The following is an 18,761-nucleotide window of genomic DNA, read 5'->3' on the forward strand; positions in this document are numbered from 1 at the left end:
CTCCCTGCACCAAGCTGCATAATTCACCAAGAACAACTGTTGTGCTCAGCAAAATAGGAACCCATCCTGAAAAGAGCAGCTGCCTGGTGCAGTAAAACAAAGCCCCGAGTCTCTGCGCCTGAATAAATCTGCTGCAGTTCTCTCACAGCTCGGCTGTCGGCCCCTCCCGTTTTAAGCAAGCTCCCACCTGGGGTCCGACCACCCTCCTGCCCAGCATGAGGACCCCAGGAAGGTGCCGGGGGGACACTGGTGCGCCCAGCAGCCACGAGAGGGAGCCCGGCAGCCGGGAACGAGCCGGGCTCCACCGGCTGCAGCCTCTTGGTGGGGATGCCCTGGGCAGAGCAGTCCCCGCGTGGGGCTGGGAAGCGGCTCCGGAAGCTTTTTGAAGTCCCTTGCAGCTCTTTCTTAATAGGACAGCATCATTTCGAGCACCTGCTTGCTGGATGTGGCTGTGGATAAGAATTCCGGTATGGCTAGATGACAAAAATCCCCGTGTTTGCAGGGCAGGGCCTGGGCAGCAGAGCAGCCGATGCTTTTATCACAGGTGACTCCACAGAAGCCACCCTCCCAGAGAAAGGCACAAAGGGATTTTATTTTTTTTTTGGTGAAGAAAGTCAGAGCCGCTTCAGCCAGCCCTTGCCACAATACCAGCATCTCTGTTCACTCCCAATTAATTGAGCAATTTCGGCTCAGAAGGGGAAGCACCCCATGACGCAGCACCACCACGTTTCTCACCTCCGTGGGAAAGCCTCGCTGCCCGAGCTGGGAACAAAGCCCTGCCACTAACACTGCTCCTTGGCTCTGGCCTTAGGTCAGTCAGGGCAACACCAGCAGAAGTTCAGCTCTGCCAGAGCCCTGCTCTATCCAGTACCCCCCAGAGATGATCCTGTTGAAGGTTTGGCCCCTTGCTGCCCCATGGGTGCTGAGAACCTTAAAGCTAAAGAGTTACCTGTAAGCATCTTATCACTGGAGCTTTAAAACAAGCAGCTTTTTGTGTGTGACACCTGCCTTTCTATGGAAATATATCTTATGCATCCCCCTGGTCTCCCTTTATGTGTTGTGGTAACCCACATGCATCATTAGGAGACTTCTCCAGCACTTTCAGAGCAAATTTGTAAGACACCAACACCAGCCACCATTACCACAGCTACTCCTATGAGAAACTCCTAAACCACACTCCTTATTTTGGGAAAGGGGGAAAACACAAAAACCCTTACCTATCCATCTCACCACCACCACCCAAAGCAAGACACTCACCTTCTCCTTGCTCTGCAATCAGCAAAAAAAAGCCTATCTGTTTCCTCTGGGCCCCTATTTAACTCCCTCAGTGGTGGTGGGGTGGAGGGCACTGATGGCTGATCCACAGCACCTGGGAGCCATGAAGTAGGCTCAGCTGCTCTCTGATCCCCAAAGGACCCAACACACGCTGACCCCTTCATGCTGCTCCTTGCATCTGTCACCACCTACGTGTTTTCAGTCCCCTACAGTACGGTTCTCCCCCCATCTCCTGAGCAATTATTTCTCCTGGCCCCATAGCTCAGCCTTCCCTCCAGTTTTGCCCTCACCTGACACAAGACAGATGATGAAAAATGGGAGTAAGCTCAGTGGAGAGCCACTGTTGCTACTGGTGGCTTGGAGCCCCTGTGAGAAGAGGCTGAGGGTGGTGGGCTGGGTGGTGAGAAGAACATTTTGGGGGTGGTATGGCCCATACCCATCCCTGCGAGGGGTTTACTGGGCACACAGAGCCAGGCTCCTCAGCGGTGCAGGGCTGGGGGACAAGAAGCAGTTGAAAAGAAAGAAGCTCAGAATGGAGACATGACAAGGAAAAATTTCCTCACCGTGATGACAACCAAACCCTGGGACCAAGCCCAGGGAGATCTTGTGTTCTCCACCCTTGGAGGGTTTCAAGGTTAGACAGGACAAAGCCCTGAACAACCTGCTCTAACCTCAGAACTGACCCTGCCGTAACAGGAGGCTGGATTAGAGACTTCCCAAAGTCCCTTCTGACCTATCTTGATCCAGACTGCCTCCTCATGGGGAGAAGAGGGTGAACTGGAAGGACGACCGAGTCCAGAGCTCCCTCCCCAACCCAGCTCTGGGAACCCTGCAGCCAGCACCGTCACCCTCAAATTGACCGTGGCAGCTCAAAAAGCCTCATCAAACGCTGTGAATGTCAAAGAAAGAAGTAGGACAAAGGATTTGACTGAGTTGTGACGGGGCCACGTGCCCATGCTGGGGAGGAGGAGGGAGCGGTGGAGCACACCAGTTAAATGGGCCAAGAGCCCGGGCACACCAAATATCAGCCGCACCACTAGCAGAGCGGAGCTGCGAGATGGAAATGCATCCTTCCCCTCTATCGGGGGCAGCCCGATCACAGCAGGGTGCTCAGCTGCCAGCAGTATCTCTCGTTCAGCTAGAGCAACCATGCAAGGATGTAATTCTTCCTTATTTTAACTGCAGAGGGGGCTGGGTCTGGTGCAGGGAGCATGGGGCTCCCCTGTGAGCAGCAGGGCTTGGCAGCCACCGAGGTGCTGGGGCAGCTCCCACCCCAGCCTCGGCCCCGTGCCCGAGGACCTCCCTCCCCAGGGAGAGGAAAAGCTGCAGAGATGCAGAGATGCTCGTGTTATCTAATAGGGGAGAGATCTCAAGTGTTTCATGACTCACTCATCTTTCAAAGCTGTCAAATAAAACCAAGAAAAAAAAATACACAAACCAAACAAAAAATAATAATCTCACATCTTAAAATGTGGAGGAAGGAAATCAAAGGAAAAATACTGGCTGAACATTTGGTTTCTGGTTGGGTACGTGTCTGGGACCGGGGCCGGACACAGCAGTGAGCTCTGCCCGAACAGCTGCGGCCACAGCTGCAGCCCTGCTCTGTCCCCAGCACCCATCATCCTACGGAGAAAGTAAGTGCCATGCTCCAAAACGGAGAGCAAACAGGGCAGGGACCCTTCGCTCGATGTAGTGCTGCCTCTCCTGGCCTCTCCATGGGGAGGACACCTCCATCAGCCTGGTGTGGAGGCCGGGGCTGTGTCCCCATGGGGCCCGTGGCACCTGCCTGCCCACCCCACTGCTGCCAGCTCCCTCTGCTCCCACTGGCAGCTGCTGAACCCATCACGCCCTGAGCAGCACAGTGTTTTCCTGCATGGACAGGAGCACAGCGCCTGCTCACCGCACTGTCCTGAAAGGGACAGGCCTTGGGTAAGTCCTAAAGGCAGGACAAGCACCCAAGGAATATTTAAAGACCTCCAGGATGGAGGGTTAAATGCAGCCCCCAGGAAATCTCCTCTAGCCAGGTCGGAGGGGTGTCTCACAGCCCCTCTCTTTAGCAAATTACAGCAAAGCAACCTTCGGCACCCTGGGACTGAGGGCTGGGAACAGCTGTCAGGGCTCTCACGTCACGCACCCCTTGACAAAGGCACGCACGCTGCGAGCACCCTCCCCTCCCTTGGCAAGTCGTGCCAAAACCGCACGGCCGGGGCCGTCAGGAGGAACTTCCCGGTATCGCTTTGCCTTTATGCTTCCAGGTGCAATTGTGTTCTGTGATTACAGTTACGAGTAGCTGGGTGATTACCAAGATCTGCTCTGTACGGACATAATGTCACCTGGGTTTGCACAACGCTGTGAATCCCCAAGAACTGAGTCTTCACCCCGAGCTTGTCCTCTGCAGCCAGCAGGTGCCTTTGTGATAGACCAAAGGACAGCGAGCTGTGCCTGCTCCTACCCCAGGCACTTGTAGACCCATATCAGCATGGGGAAATAGTTTCATGACTTCTTGGACCCCTTTTCCACCCTGCCAGCAGAGGTGGTGCAGATGGTGGTTCAGTCTGTAGGGGTGCAGAGGTGTTTCTATTCACTATTTGCACTGACAGCAAAATACAGAATGATTATCGAACAAAGAAGTCTCACAGCTTCTGTTCTCTTGTGCTCTGTCCTTGTTGTTCCAACCTTCAGATTAAAAAGGATTAGGTACGGGGAGATGCTGTGAAGGTTTTGGAGTCACTGAGAGCCACCTCAGGCATAGAGATGTCCCATATCCTCTCTTATTAAAACATCATTTTTTTTCATAAAAACAGTATTTTTGCTCCTGTGACCTGACTACGGTGCTGCTCCAGAGCCCCAATATAGACCACAGGATAGCTCAGGCAGGATAGGACATGGTCATCCAGCTCCAGGCAGGGAGAAGGACGAGGAAGGTCCTTCCAGTCCCCCAGCCGTGTCCTTGGTGACCACCCATCCTTGTGCAGGAGGTGCTTCTCCCTCCCCTCAGCCCTACCCATGCTCTGGACATCTTGCTGTTGAGTTACTAAAGCAACACTTTGGAGCCAAACAAGGGCTTTCTCCCCGGCTATAGAGCGCTATGCCCCAGCTCAGTTCAAAGCCTGCGCTGTGGCACAAGAGGCAAACACTCCAGCTCTGCCCAAACACCATCCAGAGGCTGAGATGCTCAGCGCCCAGCTGCTTGCAAAATATGTTGACCCCTGAGGCTCATGATAAAATCTAAAGCTCCCTTTGAAGGGTAAGTGTTTAACATTAAGAAAGTAGTGTCCGATTGATCTGCTGCCAACGTTTTAACAAGGGGATGCCACAGGTATTTCCCTGTGTGGATATTACACAGTGAATGGGAAGAGACTATAGAATTAATTTTCTCACGTTTGCACAAAGAAGGGTTTTCCAACCAGCATCAAGAAGAGAGAGTGCAGCAGTGTGAAAAGTAAAGAAAGGAGTAAAGTTTGTGTGCCTTCCCCTCCATAAATAAGTACAAATTCTTGTCCCTGAAAAACCAAGGGGTATGCGTGATTCAGGGGGAGTTTATCCTGGAGGTGGTGAGAGAAAACCCACAGCTTCTCTCCTCCAGGGAATTTTCTTTTTAATTATTGACACTTACACAATCTGTGCTCTTCTAAATAAAATTTTATTACCATGAGATGCTACTTGGAACAGGAAGCTAATGCTGGTGGGTTCACAGTTTTCAACTCAAAGTCCCCTCTCAGGACAAAGAAGAAGGAGAAGAAGGACACCCATGGATGCTGACGAAGAGCAAAGGTTCATGATGCCACCCCCAGTGCCCAGCAGGCACGTGTGTGTGTGTCAGGGGGACAGGACCGAGGCTACAGCAGCGCGGGGAGGAGGGCACGGCCGTGGGAATCGCTGCTCCCGCCTGCGTGATGCAACAGCTCAGTGCGGCAAAGCCGCACGTTAAGTGCTGGCACGGCTGCATGGAAGCGCTTTCCTGGGTGCTATGGAAAAAAAAAGATCCAGCCAAATAATTCTGCTGAGTTTTGTTTTATTGAGCAGAGACGGAGGAGACAAGGACAAGCTTCTGCCATGCCCAGGCACTGTGACCGCCGCTGAAGGGGGATCAACGTTCGGTGCTCAGAGATGGTGAGGACTCAGCATTTCCCCATGTGCTTCAACCTTATTTTCCCTCCACTCCTCCTGTAAAAGGAGCAAGACAGACTCAGAGAAAGCAGCATGTGACAGACAGCACGAGCACAGCAGCATGGGACAGGGAGCTCATCCACCCGAACAGGACCATTTGCCTGGTTCATGCTAGAGTACCCCAGGGCCTCACAGGGAGCATCAAGCCATCTTTTCCTCTCCCTGCTCCTCTCTAATTTCCCCTAGGATAAGGCAGCCTTCAGAGTGCACCAAATGTTAAGGACTGATAAGGAGAAACTGATGTTTTGCAAGTCCACTCAGTCCAGAGGTGCTGACTCCTATTACATCTCCTTTAAAAGGAGACAGAGCACAGGAAACAGAGGCTCTCCAGTTCTTCCTTGGAGATTTTGTGCCTTGTTCCACAAAGTCCATTCAAACTTTTAACTCATAATGTGGCACAGCTCGCCCCCTGCATTCCTCCAGACTCTTTTCTGCATCCAGAGGTGTGGACAGGGAGTTTCAGCCTCTGGTACACAGAGGAAGATGTGCACTGATTTAGTCCATGCAGGAGGTATAGGCAGGTGCAATTACCTCCCAGACCCTGTGCTGTTTCTCTGCATTGTAATCAACATCATACAAAGCCTAGAAATGATCTAAAATTAACTTGCATTCATGCAGCTCTGTTCCAAGGAGGAAATATTCCTCCTGGTGAGGATCAGGGGCTGGTCTGTACACGAGGAGCAGCCTGGATGCGGGGCCACCCTCCATGGAGACCAGCATTACAGACATGCAAATCAAGACAGCTCTACCTGTCATTTTGACTCCCTCTGCTTTCACTTACAGAACTGCTTTGCAGAAGGCACACTTGTTCCCGTACGTTACGCCATCCGTGCCACAGTGAGGGTTGGACTCCCTCGTGCAGTACACGCTCCTGTTTACAAACTCTTTACAGATCTGCAAAAGGAATAATAACAATAACCAAAAAAATCTTTTCAGGTCTCCCATACTTTCTCTTTTGCTTTCCAAATAGGAAACAAGATCACTAATGCCTCTTCCCGCCCAGAGGACTAACACAGCAGTGATGACATGGCCCAATTACATGGAAGAAAAAGGCCTGCCAGAACTAGCAGCAGCATCTTTCAGGGGAATTTTTTGCCCTGTTGTTGAGGAGGGAAACTGTAGCCAGCTGGGAGAAACCCTAATGTCCCGAAGACACAAGTGGATTAGCCTAGGCATGTCGGAGAAGAGTCAGCATTGATGCTCTTTCAGGCAGTTGGCCCCAAGTCAGCTCACAGCAAAGTGGCATCACGCGCCTTGTGCAACCACACGCGGCTTTGTGCTCACAGAGCTCCCTGCCTCCCCGGCGGAGGGAGAGGAAAACCATAAGCTGTAGGTCTCCTTTAGATGGGCCCGGTTTGTGGGAATAACCAGCTCTGAATATCCCATTTGTTACACGAGGGGATTGGACAGGGGAGCAAAGTGGAGAGAAGCAGTGCTGCAAACAAACCCAGCCCCATGCATGCACTCTGGACTGAATCACGGGAAGCATTTGCTGAACCAGCTGTCCATTTCCCTGGGCTATTTGCTAGTGTGGCCACACATAAGACCCCCTGTACCATGGGGAATTTCCCGAGGCATTGGAGCATCTTGGAAGGACCAACCTACTCCCAGCTAACAGCAAAACCAGTTTACCACGCACCAAGATCTGTTACAAAACCATTCTTCTATAATCAGGAAAAAAATGCAGATTCAACAAGCAGAGAGCTGCACTAACCTCTTCAATGTCTTGAGCTGCTACATCTGGAATTTAAACAAAAATAAATAAATAAACAATCAGCGATGTTATACATATCAGCATTATTTTCTGAGAGAAGCCGAACCAAAGTCAGAAATCCTTTTGCAAAGCTCAGTGCAACGTACGCCAGGTTTTCCCTGCTCTGCCATCCTGTGCGGTGGAGGAGGGGGTAGGAAATACATTATCTGAATTGCTTTTCGGTATTTTGCTTTTTGAAAAAATGTTACTAAAATACCATGTAATCAGTCATTCAGCTGCTAACTGCACCGCAGACACATAAACCCATCTCCCTGGCAGGCAGCCACTGCCGGGGAAGCAGGCTGCCGTATCGGATTTGAACCACGCTCGGCAGAGATTTTCAAGCTGTATTGACTTGTAAGGCTTTTAGGCTCCTGCACCTCTGAATAACAAAACTGGCTGGTACTGTTAATAAAACCCCACTGTGGAGGTGACAAAGGAGACCCTGCGGTCAGTTTTACAGCCATCCGCAGTACGGCACAGCCCCGAGACGTTCCCGGAACAACTTCATCCCGAGTGAGACACGGAGATGTCACGGCGTGATCCAGAGCAGAACAGGCAGTGCCAGTCAGTGAGAGAGAAGAAACACCCGCTGCAAGCGCAGGCTCTGGTCTTGAGGCTCATCAGCCCATCCTCTTTGCACTTCTTCGCTGCAGAGACCGCAGCCAGGCGCGGAGCTCGAGTCACAGCCACGGGACGGGTGAGCCTGTGGTGTCTATGCCAGGGAGACTGGGGAAGGTCTCATGCAGATGTGCAGGAGCTGGGGCATGACACAGAGAGACGAACAGCCAGCACCAAGCTGGGCAGCTGGGGTTTTGGCCTGGGGGCACTGCAGCAGCGTGTTCAGCACCAGGAGAGAGGGCGGGAGGCCCCTGTGCTACGCCACGCAGGCTGCAAATCCCACCCACAGCCAAACCAGTACTCGTCAGCCCACCTGAATTCCTCTGCTAACTGTCGTGCCTCTCGGTGTTTTATCCCTGCCACCGGTGCATCTGTCACATTTGGGTTAGGCTAGGCTGCTTTGGGAAGCCACCGTTATGGCTATCTGCATATTATTTACAAAATAGCTCATTAGATAGTTTTTATAAATATTACATGCAGCTACGCAAGACTTTGTGAGGATGTCTCTTGACATCTGCTTATTTCATATGAGATCACAGAGTTTGCTGCTATTCTGCCTGGCCTTGGAAGGAAGCTTCAGCACTCTGACGGAACCCAGACCCAATTAAGACTCAATTAGAGACAGATGAATATTTCATTATGAATAATGCGTACAAAGTAATTCACCTCTTTTCTCCATGCACAGCCCACAATTTTCTCCAGTGAATTCTTTATTCAAATTATTCACAGAAAAACAAGTATAAATAATTCTTGGTCTGCACAGTCTTCCATAACTGCCACCACAAGCCTTCCAGATCTGGGTCAGCTGGACACAAGCAATTGATGGCACTGGTGTGCCCTATACATTCAAAAACCATCAGTCAGTTTCCCCAGATCATCAGAGAGACGTGTAAATCTCAAGATAAATAAATGCTGGATCGTTTTAATTTGCCCTCTTTGTTCTGGCTCCTCGAGGACATTTGAATTTAATTTTCAAGCTTTTCTCTGCAATGTTTTTGGAAGCTGAAACTTTCATCTAATTACGTTTCCACATCTCTAAGGAAAACACCAAATACCAAGATGCTTAGGATCAAAACAGGAGCTGATGACCCTGAGGTGTGAGTTTATTCTCTAACTGGTTCAGCAAAACTCTCCAGCGAACATTTGTACCAAAACTCGTAATTACACTCTGCTTTGGTACATTTGCTGAAAGAGCCGCTTACAATTTGCTCATTCTGTCTCCCGGTGACACCTCCACTGTGTTATTCACTGCGGAGGCACACAGGGAGTGGAAATATGTGACACGAGTGAGCAAGTCCCGCAGATATTTTCTACTTGCTCAGCTTTATCTTCAAGCCCGTCATCTGGTGATCAAGGTTCTCTGAAGTTTGCTCTTGTCAGGAAAGTTTCTTTCTAGGCTACAGGAAGGATAACTTACCCGAGAAGAAAGACAGAAGCAGCAGGCTGAGAAGCACTAAGGTGCCTGTTGCCTTCATGCTGCAGGCAGCTAGCTCTTTAGTCCACGGCAAGCAACCTGTTCGGGATGTGTTGTCTCAGCCCCAGAGCCCACAGTGTGCTCACGGACCTGCCTTTCTGTGTATTTATGCACCCATCCATAGCTGTCCTCATTCCTCACCTTAATTGTGAGAACTTCTCCACTTCGTTTCTAAAGCCATTATTGGTCCTGTCCATGTTTATGGTGCTTTAAGAATGCTGCCCTGTCCACATCAAACCTAGAAAGGGCTAATTATATGAGTGATAGACTCGGGCCTGTAATATCTGTTGTGTTTTTTTTTTTTTTTTTTCTTTCTAAATAGTCACAGGATTCTCACAAGGGTGAATTTTCAAAGCGGTGATTCATCGGGGAAGCTGGTAATTTTCATTCTCTGGGTCCTCGCTGAATGCCAGCTCCGAGGCTTTGAGCGCGGCGTGATGACACTCACCAGACATTACGAAATAAATCACAGCATGAGAATGTGTTGTCTGCGAAACCAATTATACGTTGTTCCCTGGCTATTTTTGAGGATGGTTCTAAATTTGTTGAGTTGGGGTGGAGAAGGACACTGATGCTCTCATAGCTTTCTGTAGAGCCCCACATAGGACTGCTGCCTCTCCTCCCTGAACTATTTAAACTATAGCTGTCAATGTTTGCCGGCTTTTCACATTCGCAAACATATGCTAGGGCTCTTCTTCCATGGCAAGTGGCAACGAAGGGAATTTGATGGAGAACTGGGAGACCTGAGCTCCATTTCCAGCTGATTCTGTGCAAAGATTTGTGTTCATCTGCACCATCTGCAAAATTTCTGTTCAGATAGGAATAATCTTTTAAAATTTCAGTATGCATTCCTAAGGAGACAAGGGTTATCAGTGTACCATGCACGGAGAAATCTGCTTATTTGTTTCCCTAGCAAATTTTAAATTCTAATTTTAACTAATTCTAACTAATTCTAACCAAGTTTGGCATAGGAGTGAAAAAAATAAAAAAGAAAGCATTTTATACATTTTTCTAGCAACCAAGAGTTCCAGTAACATCTTCATCTGGCAAGGGAGCGTTTCTGCAAGAGAGCAATGTCATGACTGCCCTGCATCTGGAAAAGCATTAGTTTGCCGCTCGCTAGACATCATAAAACCCACACAGGAGAGGAACCGTGACTGACAGGTGAGTTCTCAGATGTCTATTAAGGGTGAGCTCACAACGCAGCCTCTCGTATAATTTAGTTATCAAGCCCGCCAGCCGCAGCACCGTTCAAAATCACGCTTAGTTCTGCCACTTGCAGAATCACTTGTTTGCCTTTTCTAGCTTCAAACGCCACTGCTCACCACCCCAGCACTAATACCTGAGCTCTTTATCTACCCAAACGTTTTATTTGCTGCAGCATAACTGATTGGGTTAGTTAGAAAATGTACTACAGGGACCAATCCCTAGCGGGCCAAAGAAAGGAAGAGACTAAATTAGCAAACAGGTGATTATCCTGATTACCCCTCTTTCCACTTCTTTATAACGTGTGAAAGAGGCCAACTTGCTGCTGGAGGTGGGGAATTCTGCTGTCCCTCTGACTTCTCTCTTTTTTTTTTTTTTGTCTGGAGGCTCACAAGGCACCTGGGATATGGCCATATACCCCGTACTTGCCCTTTGCCCTCTATTTCCCTTCAGAAGAGCAGCTCTTCTTTGAGCTTCTCCAAAACCTTTTGAGCTCCTACACAAGTGTCCAGCTTCCTCCAGCACAAACTAGTATTATGGAGGAGGCTCACCATAGGATCTTGTTGTTGGAAATACTATCCTGCCAAGGCTATAACCCTTGGCCAACAAGACATTACAGCCAAGCGGTGTCCTTTGCTGAAGGTCCCTGCTCACATCCACCAGCTACGTAGAACATTTCTTCATACATGTATTTTTCCCATAGGCAGGTTAGCAGTGAGCTTATGGCTCTCCAGTTTGTATTTCCTTACCAGCAGGCACACAGGCATGCTTTGGTTTATAGTGCTCATACTAATAGAAAAAAAATAAATCATGTAAGTTCCTTCCCTCTTCCTAGGATGGGGCACTGCTCTGGCCTGTTATTAAGGGAAAGACAGCTTCTTGTCTTCTGGTGGGAAGCGCCTACAACCTTTCTAGGTCAAGAAATGGCCTACTTCAGTAAAAAGAGGCCTAGAGAAAAAGCTTGGAATTCACAGATTTTGTCCTCAATATCAGCCTTAACAGGCAACTGCCTTTGTACATATCAAGAGAATTGGAAGTGGAGAAAGGAAGGGGAAGGGGGTGTGAGTGGGGCACTTGGGACTTTTTGCCTGTGCTGTTTGCATACTCACTCCTTGACTCACCCAGAAAGATGGCACATCGTCATGAACATTCATATACATCACTGTTCTTCCAGCGCACTCTTTAGCCTCCCACAAAGATACTATCTCCATATACCACTTTTTTTTTTTTTTTTTTCCAGACAGAAACCACCTCGGAGCTACCAGCACTTCTTCTGGCTCTTCCTTCCTATGGCTACAAAATCCAAAACCTTTATCCTTAAGGGCCCCTTATCCTTCCTCTGCCTCAAGCACCCCAATTGCAACTTTTCAGATCTCTTCTCCAAGAAGCCAAAAAACCTGAGACCAGTCTAGTTTCTCCTCTGCTCCTCATTAGGCTCATTAAAGCCTTGCCCAGCTTGCTGCAATTTTCTGCTGATCACCACAGTCTCGAGGCACACACCCTTCAAGGAAGCAGCAGTTCCTAATTTTCTTCCCCATGAGATAGTCTCCTCCCTTTGCCATAAGCCTCCTCCTTTTAATGCACTGCCAGACCTGCCCCATGCCCAGGTAGGGCTGGCCCATTGTTTCCCATTCACACTACCCCAGGGCCATTTCCCTCACGCCAAGGCTTCTAAAAGGACCAGTTCCTCCAAGGCTCAGTGCTGTTACAAAGCCAGGCTCTGTCCGTCCAACAAAAATCCATTTATATGCTGTAAAACACAGAACCTGGGAAAGCAGTAGTATTTTATAGCAGCTTGTTTTCTCCTCTGATGGTTTGATATGGAGTGACGTACTCTCGTGAGGGCTTGGGCTGTTGTGTGATGGGCGTTACACTTCAGTCTTTATTGTGGTTTATTTCGAAACTTCTCCTGCCTGACAGATAAGTACCTAAAAGCCTGAAGACCATTACCCCTATCCTGAAGAAGAAAACAAAAAGTGCATGGCAAAGAGGGTGGCTGGTTTTGATTTATTGATGGATCAAAGCAGAAACCAATGTACAACAGGGAGCAGGGAAGAGCACATTGGAGCTGTGGGCTTTGTCAGAGAAAGGCAAGGGTGAAGGTTACGTGCCAACACTCAGCATTCACCGTGGTGCTTGAGGGTCAGGGAACCCCGGCTCTTCCTGGAGAGAAAGAGGGAATCCAGAATTACAGATGTGGAAGGTAGTTTTATAGCCCCAGCAGTGCTGTTGCTAACTTTACCCATGTAAGCCAACCCTCCATGCTATCCATGTGAGTCCCTCACTTACGGTTTCACCTGATTCCCCAGGTTACATGCTTTGTCACAGGAAAGAGATTTGGGACAAAGCCTGTAATTTTGGATACTCATCCTACAGTTAGGGTTTAAATTACCCTCGCAGGGAGCGAGTCAGGAATGCTACAAGCCTGCGAATGGGAATTTGGCTTTAATTGTGAGGGGAGGAGAAGACTCACTTGGGTTTAAGATCTGCAGTGCCTGCAGGGGCACAGGCAAGGGGGCGTCAGGAGAGGGACAGGGAGCGGAGATGGATTTACTGAGGGGCTAACGGGAGCGCTGGGGCTCGGGCACAGCAGTGTTTTCCTGGCTGTGTGCTGAGCGCCGTACTTACAGAACTGCAATGCAGAAGTGGCATTTGTTTCCATATGTTCTGCCGTCAGAGCCACAGAGGGGCATATACTCAGCGGTGCAGAAGACGTCGGTGCTCTTGAATCCACTGCAGTCGATCTTTGTGTTACGGAACTGCAACACATTGTGAAGCTTTTGTTCCCCATATTTTCCTATGTCTGCTTTATGTCTATTTAATGTTTACAATATGGCAAAGCATAAAAACATTTTTCAGGTGCAGGGCGCTGTTGTTCTAACAACTCTGAAAAACCTAACCTGCTCGCCTGACAGGGTACCAAGTGGGAAATTGGGAAAGAAATCTAATAAATACCCTCAGAGCAGTGACATGGCCACACCAGTACTTCCAGGCTGGCCCTCCTGCTGGTTGCTCTGCTCTGGTTCAGCAGCCCAACATAGAGAGGGTGCCAAAAAGTGGGGTGTCACAAAGCACATGGTACAAAGTTCTCCCACATGAGGAATGCCATCTGCTGCTGGTGTTGGCACTGGCTGAGCCCCTGCACTCCCCTGGGAGGGTTAAGTCTGCACCCCTTCCTCAGGCACTTCTCTTCTCCCATTGAATCAAGGTTTCAGCATCATCTGGCTGCTCTGTTCCCAGGTCAGAAGCTGTGCAGGTGGAGACTGCACCTTGGAGATGTGGGTTTTGTTCCTTTGACCCTGGCATACTTCAGCTGTTTTCCTCAAATCCTATTTCCAGGCCAAATACGCCAGCAGAGTGCAGGCATTTCTCTTACGTCGTTATGACTCACTGAATTTTCATCGTGTAGCACATTATAACAAGGGTTCACAGTGCAGACTTCTCAGCTTTACCTTGGGGCATTTTCCAGGCATGAGCAGGTCGATATCCTCTCCATTCCTTTGGGAAGAAAACATATTGAGCATGAACAAGCACATCACAGCCACTTCAGGGGCCAAGCCCCCTCACTACCCTACAGATACCGACACCAGCACCCAACCCAGCACTCACGCCACTGCCGTGCAGAAGCTGCACTTGTTGCTGTAGGTAACCCCATTGGTGGCACACAGTGGGTTGTAATGCCGGGTGCAGAGAGACTCCCGACCGCCTGTCGTTCTCATGTAGCCAGTGCAATCGACCTGAAACAGGCACAGATCAGCATTTTAATCACTCCTGTGTAACGGTGCATGGTGCAAGAGATATTTCCCCTTCTCCCCATGCTCATGGGGAACAGAGATGTATGGGAACTGAGCTTCCAGCCCAACAGCATGAGGTTGAGGGAGCACAAGCAGGCGAAGTTCTGCCTCTGAGGACTCGGCTGCGGCAGATCCTGCAGTATCTAGTTTTTTTGTTTGTTTGTTTGTTTGTTTTTTCTCCTGTCCTCAAATGGGCTTCATCAGTATCATCTTGGGGATTTCCACCCTGAACACAGTCGCACAGGATCTGTGCCTAATGTGCCTTAGGTGGCAGCAACTTCTGCTGTGAAACGTCTGCCCCACTTGAAAATGGAGTTTAGGCTCACCTCAGTGTTCCTGTAATTACTCTGAGTGTACTGAAATGAAAATTGTAGCATTATGGTAAATTGCTCAGCCGGAGTGTTTCTTTACATTATCTCACTAATCTAAAAATAGAGCCAGTTCTCCACTTTATGGTAGCTCTATATATTGATAAACAAATCTTATGATAGATGTTTTGATAGAATCTTTTTTTTTTTTCTGTTACAAATTATCATTTAGTCAAAATCCTGACTTCCTCTGGGAATTTCTGAGTTTCAACAAACTTTTTTTCTAAATCTAAACGGAAATGTTTTGACAATGCTGAAGTGTTATTGAAATCAAAAGCTTCTGTTTTTCCGTCAGGTGTTAGGCATAAGATTACATTTCAAAATTCACAGTTGAAGCAGATTTGCATTTTTCAAAATGGAAATAAAAAAAAAGTGAAGATCTGAAATTCTTCATTTTCATAAAAATTTTAGCAGTTTTGAAGTTTTATTTTAGAGTATCTTAGGATATCTTAAGAGTCAATCTTAGCCCTTACCTTTATACATTTTCCGTCATGCTTTTTGTCAATCACTCTGTTACGACTAGGAGAGAGAAGGAAAGGAAGGATTAACCTGTTGATGCCATGTAGTCATCTCACTCATTAAGTCTCTCCACTCGTAAAGCCCCAGTAATTAATCAAACTTCGGAGTTTTGACACGGAAGAGACACAGCCTGATGAGATCCTGCGCACTAGGGAAGACTGAAACTTATGAAAAACCCCGTCCACCCCACGATTAGTCACAATTCAAAAGGCTTTCATCTGCTACCTGAACCATCATTATGGGCAATCAGGTGATCTTGTACTCACAAGATTTCTCTGCAGAGCGAGCACTCATTGGGGTACGTCACATTGTCGGTGCCACAGACCGGCTGGAAGTCCCTGGGACAGGCGAGATTGCTCCTATCCGCCATCCGGTACACGCTGCAGGAGGCCTGTTAAAAAGGACAGATGTGCAGTTTCTCCAAGGGGAGGGAAGGATCTGCTCATGTTCATCATGTTTTCTAAGCACAGGGATGCTACAGGTGGCCATTTTATTATTTTTTTTTCCTCTGTCATTCCTCCATGGTGAAGGGAAAGAACAAAACATATTGTTTCCTACAGTATGCGTAAACACATTTTCACCATTAAGACATTCAGCACTGTAGATGTGCATGACTGACAAAAATGATCACTCCTCAGGGAATCAGGACAGGGAAGATATTTAGGCAGTTATTCAAAAGTTGTATAGGATTCCTGCTGGCCCTCTGTGCCATGCTGGCTCTCACTCTGCATTATTAATTACCATCTTTTATCACCAATCTGATAAGGTGTCTTTCTCTGACAAAGATGTTTTCTTATTTTGGGGGAAAAGAGGTGGTATAATTCTTGGGGGCACTTTTTCTTCTTCCTTCCTGTCTCTCTCCATTTTCTTTTATTCTTCCTCAAGACTCCCCTGGGATGCAGCGTGAATATGAATTATTTATCTACACTTAGAAATCAAGACTAAATGACAGAGAAGATCTACTACTCACCCATCGCTGACCAGAAACAATATCTACAAAAAAAAAAAAGGGGGATTATAAAATATAAGTGTTACAGTGTCCTTGATTAAAATTTCTCTGCATTATTAATTTCCCAACAGAGTAACTAAATACACTTTCTTACTACTGAGAATTACTTGTTTCGTAAATGTTTTATACAGTCCAAGTAAACAAGAAGTTATATCCTATGATTAAAAATAATAATAGTAATAATAATCAATTACTGGTGAAAGTACAAGCTTTGACTTGCTAAAGAAGGAATAGGATATAAACTTTTCTCCTTTTGCAGCACCATTATCCCAGCTAAGTCTAATAAGTTTAAATCAGACAGAGGCATCCTACTAGACCTGTAGTAATGTTTGCACAGGGATAAAGTTCATTAAAAGAGAGTTTACTAAAGAGAGCATTACTAAATCATCACTTCTTCAGTAAGCTAAGCTCTCTTTTGGATACATATATACATGTATTAAGGCATCCTGAACTATATAGAATTCAGGATGACTAGAGATATAAGGAGAGACTATAATAAAAACAACTTACCAGAAAAGCAGACAAGAAACAGTAGCCCAAGAAGGGCAGCAGCTCTTGTCATCTTCACAGTGGGAAAGGCTGTGTAGTCTGTTACTTACAAATCTGTTGCTGTTGAGTTCTATAGAGATGTTTCTCTGCCTTCATGCTCCAGACTATATAAGTACATCTCCCTGACCTTGTAAAGTCATCCCATAAAGTAATTATCTGCTCTGTAAACTAACAAAACTGTATTGATTATTAAGTTGAGCCCTAAAGAATACTTGTTTGTTAGAGAAATGCCCAGAAGAATTAAACAAAAATGTGAGCTACACCCAGCTTGTTAACAAAGGCGCCCTGCTGTACAATGAGTGATTTGTACTGTCCAAACAAGAGCACTGTCTCAACACTAGATGTTGTGAAATTACATATGGAAGTTGGCAAAGCAAAAAAGCTAATTTGTTGGAAGTGTTTGAACTAGTGCACACCATGTTACATGCACTACGCAGTATTTGGGCTCTGGGAGACTTGCGCAGTACAGCAGAGTGATGAGACGGCAGCGTGGGACACCCTCAGCTTTTACAGAAATAAAATCCGGGGTTTGGCAGGCATCAGTGTCTTTTGAAGATGCTGCACAGTGAACCTCTCCATAGTCTCTTCTGTATTTTCCTGGTACATTGGATCTCTCACTAATGGGATAGAAAGAATCAACACAACAGGAAAACGTGACCTAAAACTCCAGAAGTTTGAGACATGTCTATGTACAAGGAAGAATTATTCATCTGTTGACAATCAGCATGAACCTGATTAAGAAACAATGAGAATAACCAGCCTTAAATCTGGACATTGTTTCCTCTTAATGACAAGCAAGTGGCATTCTGTGCAGGTGAAATGGTCTTATTACCACAGTCATTCATAAAAAATTGCAGCAACTGAAAACAGAAGGTGAGTCCATACATTTCCCCCTTCTCTTCTCTTTACATGGCATTAAATAGAGAGTGTCATCTTCCCTAAAACATGACATTCAGCTAAGTGAAGAATAAAGGCTCTATTGAAGTTTTTTTTCAACTCTGTCATAGATTTATGACAAAACAAATATTGCATAAAATACTTCTTGAGTTGAATATAGTCAGTCACGAAAGGAAGTGAGGGACAGAACACATTTGTGTTTTAGAAGCCTGATACATGCACGTGGCTTAAAAGCAGCCTGGGTTTTAAATAGAAAATCAGAATTGTTTTTCTTATTATCCTGGGAGATGTTCAAGTCTTGGCATGGGCACATAAAATCATAAAAATGTAGCTGAAAGTGCAAGGGAACCGCAATCACAAAATAGAGCTTGCAGGCTTTGGCCTGTTCGTGTCAATGAAATCATTTTCCTGAAAAATAAATGAGTAATGTTCTTTGGATCTCATTCACAAATATCAAGAGTTGAAGGGTTCATTTAAAAGCTGTTTCTGTTGTATTCTTAGCATCCTGAGTGACGTGACTGTCAAATTTCTTGAACTGATCATAAGCATATTTGGAAGGCAAGCAGTAATCACAGAAGCATTAATATTGATTTTTCTCTAGGGAAAAGAACGCCTAAGCTGAAAATGTTTCCTCAGAATCCGTACCAGCCGTCAGAGGAGATAGCACCTGCTGGCTCTGCAGTGCTTGGTGAGGCTGCAAGAACACAGGCTCTTCAGCCCTACAACCCCAGACCCTGCACCACATCTAGGTCTGAAAGCCCAAATTACCAAAAGCCATGCTGTTCCTCTGGTTTCCCCTTCCTTCAGCCTGAAGCAAGAAACCATGCTGACCTCTCAGGGCTTTTTTATATGGTGGGGAATGGTGTCATTCTCTTGTGTGGCAGCACCTGCCCTTTGACTAACAAGCTCCACCTGGGAGACCCCCTTGCTGCTTCTGAGCATCTGGGTAGGCAGATAGGACAGTGCTGGAACTGCTCCTGTCCCCTCTTCCTCCAGCGATCTGTGCGAGGACTGAGTCTTGCTACAGGGTCGATGAGAAAGGATGGGAGCTAATTGGCAGCAGCCAGGGCAGGGCAGCAGGAGCTGCGGGGCGAGGTGTGACATGGGATTGCACAAGGAGCTCGAT

General features: G+C 47.3%; 2 protein-coding genes across 3 annotated transcripts; both read right to left on the reverse strand.

Moving 5' to 3' along the window:
- Positions 1–5,293: 5,293 nt before the first annotated feature.
- LOC137864526 (serine protease inhibitor Kazal-type 6-like) lies at positions 5,294–9,374 on the reverse strand. The gene is made up of 4 exons (XM_068698657.1): positions 9,237–9,374; positions 7,160–7,185; positions 6,227–6,339; positions 5,294–5,442 (listed from the first exon to the last, which is right to left on the reverse strand). The coding sequence occupies exons 1-4, from the start codon at positions 9,292–9,294 to the stop codon at positions 5,397–5,399; spliced, it is 243 nt and encodes an 80-aa protein (XP_068554758.1). The 5' UTR covers positions 9,295–9,374; the 3' UTR covers positions 5,294–5,396.
- Positions 9,375–12,390: 3,016 nt separating this feature from the next.
- LOC137864414 (double-headed protease inhibitor, submandibular gland-like) lies at positions 12,391–18,462 on the reverse strand. 2 transcript variants are annotated; one of them, XM_068698494.1, is made up of 9 exons: positions 18,404–18,462; positions 16,700–17,355; positions 16,151–16,173; positions 15,447–15,571; positions 15,135–15,180; positions 14,109–14,236; positions 13,952–13,997; positions 13,128–13,258; positions 12,391–12,662 (listed from the first exon to the last, which is right to left on the reverse strand). In XM_068698494.1, the coding sequence occupies exons 2-9, from the start codon at positions 16,749–16,751 to the stop codon at positions 12,617–12,619; spliced, it is 597 nt and encodes a 198-aa protein (XP_068554595.1). In that variant the 5' UTR covers positions 16,752–17,355; positions 18,404–18,462; the 3' UTR covers positions 12,391–12,616. The 2 variants fall into 2 exon arrangements, with proteins under 2 accessions (XP_068554595.1, XP_068554596.1); XM_068698495.1 differs by having other exon boundaries at positions 18,281–18,455.
- Positions 18,463–18,761: the final 299 nt, after the last annotated feature.

This window comes from Anas acuta, chromosome 14, assembly GCF_963932015.1.
Source record: "Anas acuta chromosome 14, bAnaAcu1.1, whole genome shotgun sequence".
In the NCBI taxonomy this organism is placed as follows: Eukaryota; Metazoa; Chordata; class Aves; order Anseriformes; family Anatidae; genus Anas; species Anas acuta.

Excerpts from the sequence above, each read along its gene's own strand:
- LOC137864414 (XM_068698494.1), bottom strand. The coding sequence starts at position 16,751 with ATGACAAGAGCTGCTGCCCTTCTTGGGCTACTGTTTCTTGTCTGCTTT. Across the intron at positions 15,572-16,150 it reads TTGTTTCTGGTCAGCGATGG|GCCTCCTGCAGCGTGTACCG; the intron begins GTGAGTAGTAGA and ends CCTTTTTAACAG. Across the intron at positions 15,181-15,446 it reads TCGCTCTGCAGAGAAATCTT|TCGTAACAGAGTGATTGACA; the intron begins GTGAGTACAAGA and ends TCTCTCTCCTAG.
- LOC137864526 (XM_068698657.1), bottom strand. The coding sequence starts at position 9,294 with ATGAAGGCAACAGGCACCTTAGTGCTTCTCAGCCTGCTGCTTCTGTCT. Across the intron at positions 7,186-9,236 it reads GCTTCTGTCTTTCTTCTCGG|ATGTAGCAGCTCAAGACATT; the intron begins GTAAGTTATCCT and ends TTTAAATTCCAG. Across the intron at positions 6,340-7,159 it reads CAGCTCAAGACATTGAAGAG|ATCTGTAAAGAGTTTGTAAA; the intron begins GTTAGTGCAGCT and ends TTCCTTTTGCAG.